General features: G+C 40.1%; 1 protein-coding gene across 1 annotated transcript; it reads left to right on the top strand.

The window, feature by feature from the left end:
* Positions 1-7053: 7053 nt before the first annotated feature.
* On the top strand, positions 7054-16040 carry LOC117559478. The gene is made up of 4 exons (XM_034236265.1): positions 7054-7200; positions 7641-7796; positions 8018-8110; positions 15449-16040. The coding sequence occupies exons 1-4, from the start codon at positions 7099-7101 to the stop codon at positions 15770-15772; spliced, it is 675 nt and encodes a 224-aa protein (XP_034092156.1). The 5' UTR covers positions 7054-7098; the 3' UTR covers positions 15773-16040.
* Positions 16041-17548: the final 1508 nt, after the last annotated feature.

Here is a 17548-nt window from a genome sequence, read left to right as displayed (position 1 = left end):
TTATTTTCAACCTATGGGCAACGTCTAAAACCCTATCCGAAAAATATTCCATGGCTAGTGTACAGATCTAGACCCAGTGGGAAAATAGAACATTGCATTTGGGTTCCTAACATAGTTAATATCGAAGTTCAGAATTGGCTAAAAAATAATCTTGCCTCAACTTGGTCTGAAATAAAAACATGTATGCAGACAACTCGCATGGAGAATGATAGTCTCTACCCGATGTGCAGAATAGCTAACGTAACAAAAAGTCAAAAATATTGCGAAACTGCAGAAGGAGTGAAGGACACAGAAAGAATGCAATGTGGAAAATGGGGAAAATCCACCTGTTGGGAGGATTTGCAGGAAAATATACTGAGGTGGCAAATGATAAAATTTGATCGTGGGTCTACAGTTAGATATGCTGGCAGAGGAATGACAGTTGGGGAGATCCATAATTTCACAATTTGCGCTAACCTGGCTCTTAACTCCCAAACTGAGCCCCTGCATAGAAACATGACCCGGTTTTTAATAACCCAAGTTTTGGGAATTTTATCAGGGGGGAATTTTACTCGCAAAACAGGTAAAAATACAAGACCAAATTTGATTCAAAATCATGGGGAAGAAGGGATATCTGCACCATTTGTAAGAATAGCAAATCAAACTAACAAAATAGGAGAACATTTCCAGAATTATGTTTTAGGAATAGCCACTTATATGGTCCCACCCACACGCATTGTATTCTACCATAGGCAGGTGTGCCGATTTGAGGTATGGATATTATTCTACTGATTATTGCACACGGACAGACACAACTTACTGTTATGGCTATGACTATTTTCCTGCTCAAAGTTCACACGAGACAGCTCGTTGGTTGATAGATAATGTACTAAGAAGAACAGTTAGTAACAATAAACTCTTGAGAAGACCTTTCAGAAAGATGCCCAGATCACTTCCCAGATTCACAAATGGGACAGAATGTGCTAACTGTGTTAGTTACTGCATGGATCAATCCCCTTTCATGGACTCAAATATAACCATAAGAAAACCCATCAGATCTAAACAATTTGCGCGTCCAGAAATAGTAAAGGATACAGAAAATTGGCCAGGTATGGATCCAGAGATGATTACTTTGGGGAAAATAAGGTGGTTGGAGACAAAACTCTGCTTGCTGAAATATGGAACCTTGTTCCCGGACTGGAAAAGGCCTCAAGTAACAGAGGAACAAAGTCCTGGGTATACGAACATCAATTCAGATATAACTGGAATATATTTTCCAATGTTTAATCTCATCCAAAAAACTGGATTTTGTTTTCAGATATGGGCCGGAGAATCGGGATGGGAAATAACAGATTGGGATTTGGTAAAAAGGGATTTTTTATGCAACAGGACAAGGCATAAAAATAGGTGTTTCAGGGATAATAACAACTGCAAGGGATTTGACAATGGGAATAGTACAGCCTTTAGTTGGGAGCATTTTGACGGGTATCGGTTATGCATTTGCTATACACTCTGAAAAGTGTACTTGATAGTAGTTGAAGTAACTTAATACATTTAATAAATCTGATTCAGATTTCTGCTTTAGAGATTCCAATGTACTTTTGTGGGTTGTATTCATGTGATTTTTTTGTTCGTTGACTTGACTTGCTATTTTGTTATCAGTGAAAGCAAATCAATCAAGTTTCTCTCATCTAACGTGCGTGTGACGTCATGACGTCAACGTCAACGTCTTTGCCAGATCATTCCACCGTCACATTGCCGCCTTTTTCTCTTGAGACGTGACTTCGACATACGGTAAGTGTGATTCAGACAAGTTATATTTCTTATATAAAAATAATGTACAATGTCAGATATAACATGTTCCACCTAAATTGTTTAAATGTTGTTGCAAATATTTAGCCTTAACGTTTGAAAACTGAAGGAACCAAGCTATGATGCACTGTCTCCACTGTTAGCTAAACCGCTAGCTTTAGCTCAAACATGACGATAGTTGGTTACTTGCGGGTAGAAGCCTACTCTCTTGGTTTAATATTGTCACTGAAATGTGTTAAAGTAATTCCTATTGTGTACTGGCGTAGCTGCTTATTACCAAATTACCCAAACTGGGTCATGTTAAGGCTAGGCTAACTATCGTTATTAGTACATTAGCTTGTCACCAAACAGCACACGTTTTTTTTGTACTATGTTGGCGTGTTTGTGTGAACGGTTTAATGTGGTGTCGCCGCCGTTGCGTCGAGTGTAATTATAAAGACGATCACCGAGCAGTGATGGGGCATGTTGCGCTGGTGAAAGCCCGGTGATGCATCCGGCTGACGAACATATCATTTAACCTCGGTGTGTGGGAGATGCAGTACTAATTTGTTGTGCTGGTCGCCTCGATGGCGGGACTGCCTTCTTGTTTATGCTGGAAGTGGTTGATGCGGCGTTGATAAAGCCTCACATTTATAGTAGCTCGGTGGTTAAAGCGTTATCCAGCTGTGTTGCTGTGCTAATGTGCTAATAAGAAGCCCTGTAGTGTAATTTGCTGTTGCTGATAAGACCATTACTATGTTTGGGGTGATAATAGGTGACTGTGAAAGCTTAACAACGAATAGAAATGTCCCCCCTAATATAAATGTATTTATTTTTCTTCTCATGATTTCTCATGCCTGACTGGTGGTGGTTTCTTCAGGCTTTGACACATCGTATTGGACTACTACCTAAGGTACGTGAAGCTACACTACTGTGAGTGATATAGAGAGTACTTTAATGTGACTGTGTGTTCTGAAAGTAATTTCAACGTAAACGCAAAGTGCAGGTGATTATAGGACAAAATCCACTGTTTTGTTTTCTGTGGAGTTATTAATTTTAGAGTTCAGCCAAAGCTAATATACAAATTATTTGTTACCTATAAAGATACTCTCAGTAAAGCCCACCTTTTTCGTTTTTTCAGTGTCATGCTTCATGTGGAGATGCAAAGACTGTGGGAGGGTGTTTACAAGAAGATCTGAGCTGCTCAAGCACTACAAACTGAGTCATGGGAGCTACGGACGGGGTCATTCATATCCATGTACTTATTTAAATTGTACATGTAGATTCAAGACCTGGAATTCTCTAATAAGCCATTTATCAAGAAATCACGCTGCCCAACAAACAGCCACCAAAGCTGTGTCCACGTTCACATGCCATATTTGTGGTCATAATCAACTCTCCACAGAAAGACACTATTTTCAACACATCTTCCAGCATCTTAAAAATAATGAGACTGTAACATGCGTGTTCCGAGAGTGTGAATATAAAACCAACCTCTATGAGAACTTTAAAAGTCATAAATTCAGGAAACATTCTGGCCCAGGAAATGCCTTTAAGCCTGGCATAACTTCTGTTAAAAAATCTTCTGCCATTGTTGGTGATGATTTTTCAGAAGGGGAAAGTATAGAGAGCAATGTAAATTTGAATTGTTCTTTGGACAACGGACATACTGAGAACTTGGAGAAGGATATTGAGCTTAAAATAGCTTTAGTCCTCCTTAAATTGGAAAATGTATTTCTTGTGTCTAGTGCAGCTGTAGATGAGCTTTTGCAGGAGTTACATTATCTGATAGGTTCTCTTTCTCTGCCAATCACTCGGACGACTATTAGCAAGGTATTACAAGATAACGGATGTCTGTTTGACCAGTCAGTGGTTAAAAAACTAGCGAGTGTACTCTGTGATACAAACCCTGTTAAACAAGCAATTGAACATAAAGGTCCACTTTGCAGTGCTTGGAGGCGAAAGGCTTACTATAAGAAACACTTTAACGTAGTTGAACCAGTGGAATATATACTTGACAGAAAGAATAGAAAGTCGTTCCAATATATTTCAATATTAAAGTCTTTGCAGCAAATTCTTGACTGCCAGACTATCTTAGACCAGGCTAGTAATTTGAATACTTTAGATAAACAGCCACCAAGAACTTGTGTACACACATACAGATCTTTTTTTGATGGTGCCTTCTTCAAACAAAATGAACTGTTGCCTAAACAAGAAAGCATTTCATTGATATTATATATTGATGATTTTGAGATATGTAATCCTCTTGGTACATCAAGGAGGAAGCATAAAATTTGTGGTTTGTATTGGATTTTGGGTAATTTGCCACCAGGCTGTAACTCTGTTTTGTCCTCCATCTATTTGGCTGCTTTAATCAAAACTGATGATCTGAAGTGCTATGGCTATGAGAAAGTTTTAGAACCTGTAATTAAGGATCTTGTAATTTTGGAACAGAGTGGGATATTTCTAACAAAGTTGGCAAGAACAGTAAAAGGCACAGTTCAGTGTGTGGTCGCTGACAACCTAGGCGCACACGGTATTGCTGGATTTGTTGAAAATTTCACAGGGTCATACGTATGCAGATTTTGCACTGCAGAAAAATCTGACTTACAGACAAAAGAAGTTAGAAGTGGAGTCTTTACTCTGAGAACCAAAGACATTCATGCAGATCATTTAAGAATCCTTGAGGAAAATGGATTGCCCAGCTACTATGGTGTGAAATCAAAGTGTATTTTGTCAGAGCACCTTTCATATTTTGATGTTACAACTGGGTTTCCTCCAGATATTGTGCACGATCTTTTTGAAGGAATTGTTCCTTTTGAACTTGCACTTTGTCTCAATATATTCATTAAAAAAAAGTATTTCACATTATTTACATTGAACAAGGCAATATCATCTTTCAACTTTAAGTGGACTGACAAAACCAATCAACCTCATCCTGTGCCTCTTAGTTTTGGGTCCAGAAAAACTGTTGGGGGAAATGCGCATGAGAACTAGAGTCTAATCAGGTTTTTGCCTTTTTTAATTGGACATAATGTTCCCAGTGAGGAACCAGCTTGGCAGATCTTAACAGATCTGAAGGACATTGTTGATCTTGTGGTCTGTCCCGTTCATACTGAGGACTCCATTGCATATCTTGATTTCAAGATCTCTGAGCACAGAATCAGATTTCAAGAGGTTTTCCCAGACGTTAAGCTTAAACCAAAACACCATTTTTTGGAGCATTATCCATACTTGATCCATCAGTTTGGTCCACTAGTTCACCTATGGACTATGCGTTTTGAAGCAAAGCATAGCTTTTTTAAAAGAGTAGCAAGGAATATCAGGTGCTTCAAAAACGTGCTCCTTTCCCTTTCAGAGAAACATCAGTTTCAGATGGCATATCATTTGCACTCGTGTAGCTTTGCCAGACCTCCATTGGAAGTGACAAATATATCCACTGTACACATCGATGTACTGAACAAGGACATTTCAAATGCCCTGAGACAGAAGTCTTCAAATATAGATACAGTGAGCTTTGCCAAAACTGTGACATATGATGGACTAAACTACAAGTGTGGCATGATCTTGATCTATGGGTCTCTGGGAGGACTTCCAGAGTTTAGTGAAATCCTCCAAATGGTGATACTGCAGGACAAGTTGATCTTCATTGTGAAAAAGCTCAGTGGATGGTACATTGAACATTATAGAGCTTATGATCTCAAAACGTCACCAGGCAAGGAAGTGGAACTTCTTGAGCCACAAGATCTACATGATTCCTACCCACTGGCAGACTACACAATCCGAGGGATGCGTCTTGTCACATTGAAAAGATATGTCCATGTTTAAAGGGTGAGGAAGCTAAAAGTGATATTTCATTAGCTGGAAAAAGAAATAATTCATAACTATTGTGTTCTCAAAACAGATTTATTTCATACCAGTGTTTTTTTTTGTTTTCAAAGGTTTTATTTATCATTTCACCAACAAATAATTACACTAGGTAAATATCAGAAAATATATAAATGTGTGGGCTTTTTTTGTGTGGTCAGAGTTTTAATGCTTCACCTGCAAAACAACAATATATTTGTTTTTGTATGACTTCCTATACATATTTGTTATTGGTGCAAGACTAACTATCAACCCTTTGAAGATTTCAAATGATAACATTCAATTTGTTTGCACATACAAGTTGTCAACTGCAGATGGAACCTAACATTGAGGATAAGGGTGGGCATTATGTCATTTTTTAAAGATGTGCTGATTGAGTCCAGTCAGCAAATGCCGCCAGTGGAAAAGGGATTTACACAAAGTTGTAGTCCTTTTACTGAAAACTGATAACACATCTATAAGATGATACATTAACAGTGTGAATAATAAGGAATTATGTTTAATGTGCCTTTCTTAAAACGTATTGTGCTTGTGTTGTCTTCTCAGACTGCCATGGCTGATTCGACGCCTGCAAGACTGAAAGTGATTTTGGGGGAGAACAACATTGAAAAACTGTCTCTTCCAAATGGCATACCGGAATCATTGGATGACCTTCTCAGCAAGTTAAAGACTTTCTTTGGGTTAAAGGGCGACGTCAGACTGCAGTACATGGACCAAGACTTTGGCAACGACTTCTTCAATCTGAATTCCACCACTCAACTTCAGGATTTGGGAACAATCAAAGTGATCCACCAGCAAACAAATACACCTTTGAACATTGCCACTGATACCACATCATCGTCTTCACTTGAGTGTGATGGCAATGTTTCGTTGGCATCAGATGACACAATAATCCTCTCATCCCCCGAATCTGTGTCCTCTCGAGCCAAACAGTGGCCAGCGGACTTTCCGATTCCTCAATTTTCATATGACACGGAGCTGCAGCTAGTGATGGGGAATTCTGAGTTTAATGGAAGCCACAAAATGTTGACTGTCAGCTCCCGAAGCAAGTCTGATATTCTGAATAGACTTGCAGAAACAATTTACGGGTACAAGGCCTATCCAGATGATTCACATTTCTGCACAGTAGCAGAGGCTCTTATCAAAAAGCATCCTTGTTTGAAAGAACCTGGCTCATTCAATGGCTGCAATGGATGGAAACAGCGCCTGAAATATAAGATGGGAAACTACAGGACTCAGCTCAAATTGCAGGGGTGCCCAGAGCTGGTGGTAAATTCCCTGAAATCTAAAGCTGCTACAGATGCTTTCCCTGCTAAAAAAGTCAAGAGGCCAAAGCGAGCTGAGGCTAAATTGTATCCATCCTTCCCCACTGGTGCCAATCTGGAAAGCCTGGAAAAAGAAAGACTAGAACTTCTGACAGACATCAGGATAAGGAACAATAATAGGGTCATCGCAGACAAAATGGCTCACACGTTCGCCTACAGACGACAGGAGGTGGTAAACCAAGAGCCAAGAATCAAGGACTTCAAAGACAGGTGGCCGGCACTGTTCCAACACAAAGAGGTAATAACCTAGTCTGTATACATTTTTTAGTAAGCTTTTATCCATTCATCATAATATGGTGTGGTAAAGATTATGTTTAACAGTGTTTACTGACAGAATTTACATTTTTAGTTTGTTATACTTTTTGCCAGTGTGTAGGCATGCTTAGTTTATTTTTTTTTCTTCGAGCGTGTAAAACCAAAGAAAAATACAAATGAAACAAGAGGTGATACAGTATTATACAAATGAATGCAATAACAAAACAAAACATTTAATTAATAATTGAATAATCTGTAGTATCATTGTTTGGTATCAATAAACAACAAAGCTTTAGCTAATTACACGTCCGAAAAGGGGTCGGAAGAAGTTTACACTTGCTTCAATGGTTATTTTTTTAAATGTTAATTGCATACAGACTGAGTCCAATTGAATTTACTCTTTTTTGTATTATTCTTTCATAGATCAATGCAGAGTTCCAGAGGATAATGACCATTCCTCTTGAGGAGAAGTTCATGGCCCAGTTGGACATTCACTCAAGTCAGCTAATCACAGTCATCCGTGCCAAAGGAGGATCAACACGTCAAAAGACTGCTGACATCATGGACATTTTTGACCAGGTAAATCTGCATTGTCAAATGAGTCCTTGCTAGCTAAAAGGGATACCTTTTGTGTATCCTTTTATAGATACATGGGGAGGGCAACCGTTGTTTTATGAAACTCAGTAACTAGGAGTGTCCATTTGTTTCTAAATAAAGTGAAGGATTTTAGCTGTAAGAGTAAGGAAATCTGTCAATAGACATTTTGAAAAATAAAATTAACCGAAATAATGTTGTCTTAGACTGAAGACATTCATCTTCGGAGGGAGTGTGTCCTGAGAGCCCTCATTATCTTCCTGGGAGAAGATCCAGATGAGCTGATCAAGGAATATCTGGTAAGTTTTAACTGCAATTTGTATGTCAGCACAGCTTGTCAAAGGCACACGTGCTTTGATATTAATGCTGTAAAAGGAACATTTCTCTACTAAAATAACACCTGTCGGGTTTGATTATATTCATAATCTTGGACATTTGACATCATGTAAGTTTAAAGCACCTTTGTGGTTTTCCAACTCCTCATAGCACTTGTGCACATTCACATTCACCCATTTATACACTGATGGACCATGCCACCTAAGTATGTAGCTTGTAAATATGTTGTATGATATCCTCTATTGTTTTATGTTTCATGTGGAACCTATATGCTGCAGGTCTCCCTTGAAAAAGAGATCTATGATCTCAATGGGACCAATCTGAATAAATAAAGTTACAAACAAACCTGCTCATCAGGGATAACTAAAGCATAGCATCGGAATTTGGGTTTTTAGTAATTTTCCCAAGTCACACACACACTGTTGGAGATTTGGAGGGATAACTGGTCCGCTTTTCAAATCTCCGCGCGTTCCTATGAAGCTGGTTATAATACAGGAAGGAATCCATAGCTACAAAGTAACCGTTAACAATAATCTACTTTAATGGCAATATGACAATGCAATACAATCATTACAATACAACATGATATATTACAGTTATATTGCAATGCTTAAGGAGTAATGCCGGCTTACTCCTGCTCTAGTCCGCATACTACAGAGCTACTTTCACCCGAGGGCAGCATGTGAAGAAGAGGCCGAACGCCAGGGATCCACCGGATATATACCAGAGTAAGAAGGAGGGGTTTGGTGTTAGGTCAGCTGGTCATCTTTTCAGGTCATCTCATTGGGAGACGCAACGCAGCAGGAAACGTAGCAGGAAACCAAACAGGCTCACTTTACAACAAAAGGTCTCAAGGCCTGCATACCTACACCTCCCCCACAGAGCCATAAAACCCTGTTTACTCCAACCAGCCCAGAATGTTTATAGCCATTTGTAGTCCTTACATTTATGAAAGGATAAAACAGAGAAATCAATATAAAACACAAACACAGGTATTGTTTGAACAGTATTCACTTAACTGCTACTGTTGATAAGCACCAGAGAAACCCAAGGGACCTCTCTTAACATCACAACCACTGTGGCTCGTTCTAAGTTGAATGCAAATCAGGACATGCTCTCACCTTCCCCCATCTTCCTTTGTCCTCAAAAACACATGTCAACAGGCCCCAAATGCAGCTCACAGTTTTACCCAAATTATTCTCATTTTAAGCTTATCCATAGTTTGCTAACATGAATAAATACAAATATAACTCTACAAATCCCCCTTTTTATCTCCTTCTCCAGAGATAAACTTAGACAAGGCATTTTGAAATATACCCACGGTCATTATTTTCTACTGTGTCCATAAATCCATCCGAAGCTGGTATTTAGAGTACTTGAAACCTTCATGGAGACAGAACACCACTTTCCATGGCAGTGAAGGAACCATGAGGGGGTAGCTGAGTGCTAGAATCATCAGCCCCCCCCCCCTCGGAGAAATAGCCCACAAGGACAGCTAATAGGGAGGGGGAGATGCAGCTTGCCCTTCACGGGTGGAACTGATCAGAGCGAAGTAGACTCCTCTGCTGCGCCGTCCCGGCTTGCCGTGTCTTTGTCTCCCCAAATCCGCTGACAGCAGCTTCTGGGCTGCCTGCTAGAGAGATGTCTTCCTCTCCTCGTCCTCCGGCCCGCTGATGGCGGCTTCCGGGTCGATGCTGTAGAGATGTCTCCAGGGTCCTCCTTCTCGGGCCCGCTGATGATGCCTCCCGGGTCGTCTGCTGTAAGGATGCCTCCAGGGTCCTGCTCCTCCAGTCTGCTGCTTCCGAGTAGTCCACGTCTGCCAGGGCCACGTCCGTCCTGATGTCGTCCCCTGGTCCTAGTAGGTGGTTTCCCCGCCGCACACTGGCTCCCGTGGTACGAGCTGTCCCCCTTTTCTCCCAGGCAGACGGCATAAGAGGTCCGCTGGGTCACTCGGTCGGGGTCGGAGAGCCTGGGGTTGAGCCACTTTGTCCTCGTGCTTCTCGGGTCCCCCTTTTGGCGCCGGTGACCTGTGTGGAGAAATCTGATACAACTCCCTCAAGCCTACGCTCAGCTGTTTTGCCCCACTTGGAGCCTGTTGGTGGGGTGTCTTGAAACAACAGCCGTCTGTGAACAGGTTTTCTAAATTAATTGTAGACCTCTTATCTGCCAGTGCAGCTTCAGAATCTTAATACTTGGACTGTGCCAACTAAATAAGAACCTCAACATCTTTAGGTAAACTAAATAACATATTTCAATAGCTCTGAATTTCTGACAAGCATCTGTGTTTATTTTTAAATGAAATCCTATTTAAAATCCAAATATAATATGAACTGCTAATGTTTCTGGTAAAGAAACACACTAATGTTATGGATTCAAAAACAACCAAAATCACGATGCTAACAAAGTGAATGATTTCCTGGTGATACTGCTTCTACCTGTCAGTGCTTAGATATTATCACGCTGAAAAAATGAATACAGAATTCCAACAAACTGTCATCAAATGTCTTTCTATTATAAATTTAGATGAAATGTATATCCCCATAATGACCTAAACAATAAAGTCTATGGCTTTTACTTCTTTACCAGGCTAGTTACATGATGTTGTCTAAATTAAATTCTGTCTCATTACATTACTATGTTTTAGCTTTAACTGTAATATGTTCTTTCTACATTTCAAACCTCAGTTACTCTAATGTCTGTTAAAATATTACAAAATTGTTTAACTATCACAGGTCAACTTCTTCGGTTTCACAGTAGCCCCTTGGCCACTGCTTCTGTGTTACCTGCTATAATTCAAATCAATATTTAGAAACATCTCAACATTCATCAAACAGTATCTTATCCCCAGATATGGAGCAGGTTAATTACATTCAATGCTCAATCCTTAAAAGAAAAATTTAAATTGTGAATTTTACAGCCATGTTGACATTTATACATTATACTCACTCCCCCCTTTTACACATGAAATCATGTGTAACAAAAGCCTGTAATGGGAGGGGAACAAAAACTGTCAGGTAATTGGTTAGGAACATAACGAACATTATTATCATTATTTCCACAGTAAACACTTCAGTGAAAAGAAGTGTTCCTCTCCGTCCTTCAGGCCTAAAAGAAACAGAATCTTCAGATTGTAGTTTTACATTTGCCAACCGCCAACTCATGTGAGAGGAAAATATCACATGTGCGGTTTCCCCTTTTTGTGGAATTTTTAGGAAACCTCTCGTTTCCCTTGGAGCTCCAAAATAATATGTTAGTCCAAAAACATGCTTGGTTAGTTATTGTTTTAGAATCATGCAGTTACACTGATCACATGCCGGCATACATTCACACTCACACTGTCTGGTTGTCATGTCAAGTTTGGTCAGGTTCACCCCAGAGTCAGTCATCCACAGTGCCTTGTCAAGTTACACTGTCGGTCAGGGTCAAAGGTCAGTTGGTCTCCGTCTTTTTTGGCCATGTGTCGTGCTCTGCAGAGACTTTGACATTTCCGCATAGGCCAGTATCCTTTGTCTACAAAAATATGTCACGATTTCAACTATAATTTTCAAGATGATTCTCACTTGTCATTGGGACTTCCGCCTCCCACTTTTCCTGAAACTTGGTACAAAACTCACTTCCTTCGAGTACCACTACTAATTAAAATGTCTAATGATCTATTTCAGAAACTTTTGTACATAACTATTATCTTGAGTCAAAACATTACTAGGATATGTGTCGCTCTGCATTTCATAGCTCATTATAATTCTGGTCTACTTAAAAAACGATGTTAAACTCTTTAGCAGTGTGTGGAACCTTGGGTGTCCGAACATGCAACAATTACTCCCTCCTTTATCAAGGATTTAAAACCGAAGTCTGGTAATAACTATGCCACAATGGTGAAATCAACACTTTAGATTGGAATTTAATATGTGGCTTGGCACTAGCCATTAATACAAACAAAGATTTGTCCTATAGAGTGGTTCCTAAAACTATCCTTTTAATGGTGATCAATATTGTAACCAATGAGATCACTACTTCATTCACACGTGAATAAAAATGTCTTAAAGAATGAATTGTTAACATGATGAAAATATTGAAGAATATGGTTCTACTCTGTCAGTGTGTTTTAGGATGATTATCATTTTACTTTAATAGTTTCCTCTTTACTGCTATTTTTAATTTACCAAATGATTAATAAATCTTTCTGTCTTTATGAAGTTAATTCAAGTTATTTAAATGTGCGTTTCGTGAATAAGTGTGTTTATGTGTAACTCACTCATTCCCGTTCTCCTTTCCTCCTCCCCTGGTTTTCTCAAGCCGTGACCCCGGCCTCCTCACTTCTAATCGACCATGCCAACTCCTCTGATTCTGTCTTCTCTTCAGTCCATCAGCTGTTGAATCCATCCGCTGTAACTTTTGTAGGCAGCCATTGGCCCAGTCACATCTGCAGCCCCATCATGCCACTGTTGTTGCACTCCTCCTTTACAGTCTCTCTGCTGTTTTTATGGAGGGCGGATTCTGCTCTCATGTCTATTGTGCCAAATCTCGCAGCGCAGTTTGGAACTTCATGTCCTGTTTGAGGGACCGATGAGAGTATCTCTCTGTATGTCAGCATGCTGGTTTGGTTCTGGATGCCACAGGTGGAGATAGTTCTGGCTGCAGTCTTGATGTAGTCTTGTTGTTGTTGTTGGTTCAGCTCTGGTTCTCTGTCTGTACGATGGAGAAGGAGGAGTCTCCTGTTGGGTTAGGTCTCGTTGTCTGCTTGGAGGGTCGGGATCAAAGCCTTTCTAACTCAGAGGGGGAGTCCAGGTCCCGGTACACATTACCTATAAGAAGTCTAGCCCACTGATGTTAAATAAATCCAACCCTTTCCACTCTGTCTCTTTCTAATCATACTATCTGTCTTAGTTGTTAAATGCCATGTAATCAACATAATTAATGTCTACTTATGATATTACAAAAACTCACTCCAAAAATTGTTTCATCCATTGTTACATATTTACCCAACACAACTCTGAAATACTTACATGTTTCCAGCATCACATATTCCACACACTATGAAAGAACATCTCCATATCTTCTCTCATTTAAATCCCACTGTTACTTCGAACAATAGTAAACCTGCAGAGCACACCAATCGGATCACAGTAATGAAATTTGAATCAAGTGTAGGCCTATGTCTTCTTTCTGAACATGTATTTATATTGTCTACATTTGCAAACAGTTCGAGTGTAAAATGTGTTTTGCACAATGTATTTACACTCTACAGATTCTTGAGTTTACTCATCTCCTGGTGCTGTCGTTGTAAAAAATGTTCAATCCCTTATTGTTTTGTACCAGTTTACCAAACAATACCGGCCAGCAATGTAATGATTAAACTCTAAGCTCGCATAAGTTTCAAGGGTGTGATACCCCCTTTCAGCCACTAGATGGCAGCAGCAGAAGTTTCAAGGGTGTGATACCCCCTTTCAGCCACTAGATGGCAGCAGCAGAAGTTTCCAGACAAAGGGAAACGCTCTACCTTGGTTTAATATATAACAGACCTCTGGCTTTAAGCTTTTAGCATTGGTCTGTTATTTAAACCCCAGTTTTAAACGGCGACTCGATCTAATATATCGAGTTTTCAGGTTTTGCCGTGCAGGATTCAAACCTCGCATTCACACAAACTGCACCATTTCTACGCCACTCAGGAATAAACACCTGCAGATCCGCGCCAAACTGCTCTATTTTACGTCACGCAGGACTTTCGTCTACCTGTCGATCCACGTTTACGTTTTGTATATAACTTTCCTAACATAGTAAAATATGCATTGTATATTCCATTTAAACTATAAAAACACTGTGAAACGCCTACAGACAATCCTAAAGTTTTAGCGTATCCAATTACAGACAGGCGACTTTCATCGTCTGCTTACCTTATTTGCAAAGCTGCAGAGTCCTGCTGATTGTCTGAGATGTTTGAAAGCGTCTGAATTCTTCCTCAGCTTCGTTATAGACGTCGGGGTCACCATTTTGTTAGAGATTTGGAGGGATAACTGGTCCGCTTTTCAATTCTCCGCGCGTTCCTATGAAGCTGGTTATAATACAGGAAGGAATCCATAGCTACAAAGTAACCGTTAACAATAATCTACTTTAATGGCAATATGACAATGCAATACAATCATTACAATACAACATGATATATTACAGTTATATTGCAATGCTTAAGGAGTAATGCCGGCTTACTCCTGCTCTAGTCCGCATACTACAGAGCTACTTTCACCCGAGGGCAGCATGTGAAGAAGAGGCCGAACGCCAGGGATCCACCGGATATATACCAGAGTAAGAAGGAGGGGTTTGGTGTTAGGTCAGCTGGTCATCTTTTCAGGTCATCTCATTGGGAGACGCAACGCAGCAGGAAACGTAGCAGGAAACCAAACAGGCTCACTTTACAACAAAAGGTCTCAAGGCCTGCATACCTACACCTCCCCCACAGAGCCATAAAACCCTGTTTACTCCAACCAGCCCAGAATGTTTATAGCCATTTGTAGTCCTTACATTTATGAAAGGATAAAACAGAGAAATCAATATAAAACACAAACACAGGTATTGTTTGAACAGTATTCACTTAACTGCTACTATTGATAAGCACCAGAGAAACCCAAGGGACCTCTCTTAACATCACAACCACTGTGGCTCGTTCTAAGTTGAATGCAAATCAGGACATGCTCTCACCTTCCCCCATCTTCCTTTGTCCTCAAAAACACATGTCAACAGGCCCCAAATCCAGCTCACAGTTTTACCCAAATTATTCTCATTTTAAGCTTATCCATAGTTTGCTAACATGAATAAATACAAATATAACTCTACAACACACACACACACACACACACACACACACACACACACACACACAACACACACACACACACACACACACACACACACACACACACACACACACACACACACACACACACACACACACACACACACACACACACACACACACACACACACACACACACACACACACACACACAATTTGACAACAATTGAATGATATTAATATTAATCCTTCTCAACATAAATGAAAAATATATATACATAGTAGATCAAGCTGGAATAACAATTAAACATAGAAGTAAGAGGGATATTATTTTCAATCTGCAATATGTGAGTTCAGGGTGTCCTAGCATTTTTAAATATTAGGTTCTGATCATGTGAGTCGTCCGAATAATCAGTGAGTTATCACAGAGTAGGACTCCGGCCAGTGATATTATTGTCCCATATTAGTGCAAAGTGATGCCAGTGATGTTTGTTGTCATGTACTCCTGTTCTAGGACTCCAGAACAGATGATCTTCAGAAGGAGATGGAGGAGCTCACAATGGGTGTGTTTGTGATACGGAAGGAGGGGGAAGGACTGCAGGAGCCACCAGCAGACATCGGCATCATCATCGAGGGCGTGGAGGTGCTGAATGAACTGCCTTCAGTTGCCTCAGCTTGTGCCCTCCTTCTGGGTTTGCTATATGCACTCAACATAGCATATCCAAAACCCCTTCATTTCACGTTTGAAGTAGTTCAGAAAATAATCATGCAGCTTGACCAACACAAGATGTCCGCCAAAGTGCAAAGTCTGTATGGCAGACTTCAAAGCTCAGAGTAACGACAAATAAAACAACATTTTCCTCCTCTGGGCCAACACATGGCCTAGTGCTGTATTAGCACAATGGCGTCTTGACATCGGACATTGCTCATGTAAAAGAAAATGTTGTGGGTGCGGTAGGTTTTTGTTTCACCATTTTAGTTTTGATTCCAAGAAATGGTTATGTATTCAGAAGAACATAAACTTTGTTAATGTTTAAATATTTGTTTCTAACAGCTTTCATGCAGTGGTTTACTTAAGTAAAATATCTCTGTACTTAATGTATTTCACCATTGCTTCAATGTCCTGTTAATGTCAATAAGCATATATAATAAAGTATACATACATTATATTTGAGTCCATGATTTGTCTTTCAGCCAACTTAACATTTTAATTGTAAATAAAGTATTTAAATTATATTTAGTAAACTAAAATTTCATACCGAGGTTTGGCAATGCACGTGGCCGTGGCTCATTCCCCTGATAGGTGGAGAGTTGACCAATAAGCGGAGCACGTCTCTTTGTGACGTAGGAAAGTGTTGAAATCTGGATCCGTTTTTTTCAGATCCGTTTCAGCCCCTTTTTTAGAGATTTGGCGAAGGAGGAAAATAGAGAGGGTTGTGTTTTCTGACACTTGGTGAGTTCCCTGGAACACCGGGGACACATATTCATGTATAAAAGACGTCCAAAGGTGCATTTTGCATGATAGGTCCCCTTTAAAAAAAAGTATGAAAGGCAGCGGATATGGCTAAAGCCTGACTCCTACTGGCGGCTGGTTAAATGATTCCTCGTCCCTGAGTACACTCATGCATCTTTCAGCAGGAAAGGAGAGAGGGAATCAATGGAGCTGCCAGGGAGGACACAGAGGAATAAACGCAACAAATATGCGTCCCTAGATGCGTCATGAGGTGTACGCAGTAAGAAGTAACGGTACGGAGATGGGTAAAAATCAGAAGTCCCGGTACTGCGTACCGGTGAGTACCGGCCCAATTCAAGCACTGAATACATGTATATAATGACAACGGAAGAGGATTAGGGACACATGAGATAACAAATCTGAATAAAAAAATAAATAGAAAATTAGAATCCTGAATTATTTTCAGAATACTGAGATTAAAGTAAGAAATCTGTTTAAAAATGTTAACCCTGTGAACAACACATGTTTTCCCATCCATCTGTTTTCTTATGCTTACTGGGACTGGGTGGCAATGGGCTATCCTAATGCTCAATGACAAATCTAGAGCATAGAATAGAATGGGCTTGTTTGAGACGAGCTGCGGCTCGCCTCGAAAGTAGACGAATAGCCGATCGCAGCCGGGGGAGGTCTCAAAAAGCTCGCCTGAAGTCGGACAGCTCGGAGTCGGCTCCTTCATCTTCTTCTTCTTCTCTCGGTTTTTTGGGGGATTGCAAACAACTTTAAGGTGCATACTGCCGCCTCCGGAGTCGGCTTGACTCGGTTTGCATTTATAAAGAATGCACAAATGTGTTTAATCATTAATGTCAGATATGTACTAAGCAGTGGCGGTTCTAGAACATTTTACATGGGTTGGAAAAGGGGGGGCAAGAGGTCATGCCAAGGTGGCATAGGAGGGCGGACAGTACGTGGTATTTTACACTGTATATAACCTATTTATTGTTAATTCATGCCCTAACACAAGTGTTCTTAATGCACAAGAGAAACAAGGTGTTCAGACAAACAATCGGGTGCCCTTTGAGTCCCCCAAGCTTACTTCAATAATTTTAAATGAAAGGAAACTACAAAATGTATTTTAAAGCAATTATTTAATGGAACAGGTTG

The sequence above is a fragment of the Gymnodraco acuticeps genome, unplaced genomic scaffold, assembly GCF_902827175.1.
Source record: "Gymnodraco acuticeps unplaced genomic scaffold, fGymAcu1.1, whole genome shotgun sequence".
In the NCBI taxonomy this organism is placed as follows: Eukaryota; Metazoa; Chordata; class Actinopteri; order Perciformes; family Bathydraconidae; genus Gymnodraco; species Gymnodraco acuticeps.
This window is presented reverse-complemented; position numbering and strand designations above follow the sequence as displayed.

What these genes read in the sequence shown, in the direction of transcription:
- LOC117559478 (XM_034236265.1), top strand. Translation starts at nt 7,099, where the DNA reads ATGGCTCACACGTTCGCCTACAGACGACAGGAGGTGGTAAACCAAGAG. An exon ending in CACTGTTCCAACACAAAGAG is followed by an intron (nt 7,201 to 7,640) that starts GTAATAACCTAG and finishes ATTCTTTCATAG; the next exon opens with ATCAATGCAGAGTTCCAGAG. An exon ending in TCATGGACATTTTTGACCAG is followed by an intron (nt 7,797 to 8,017) that starts GTAAATCTGCAT and finishes ATGTTGTCTTAG; the next exon opens with ACTGAAGACATTCATCTTCG.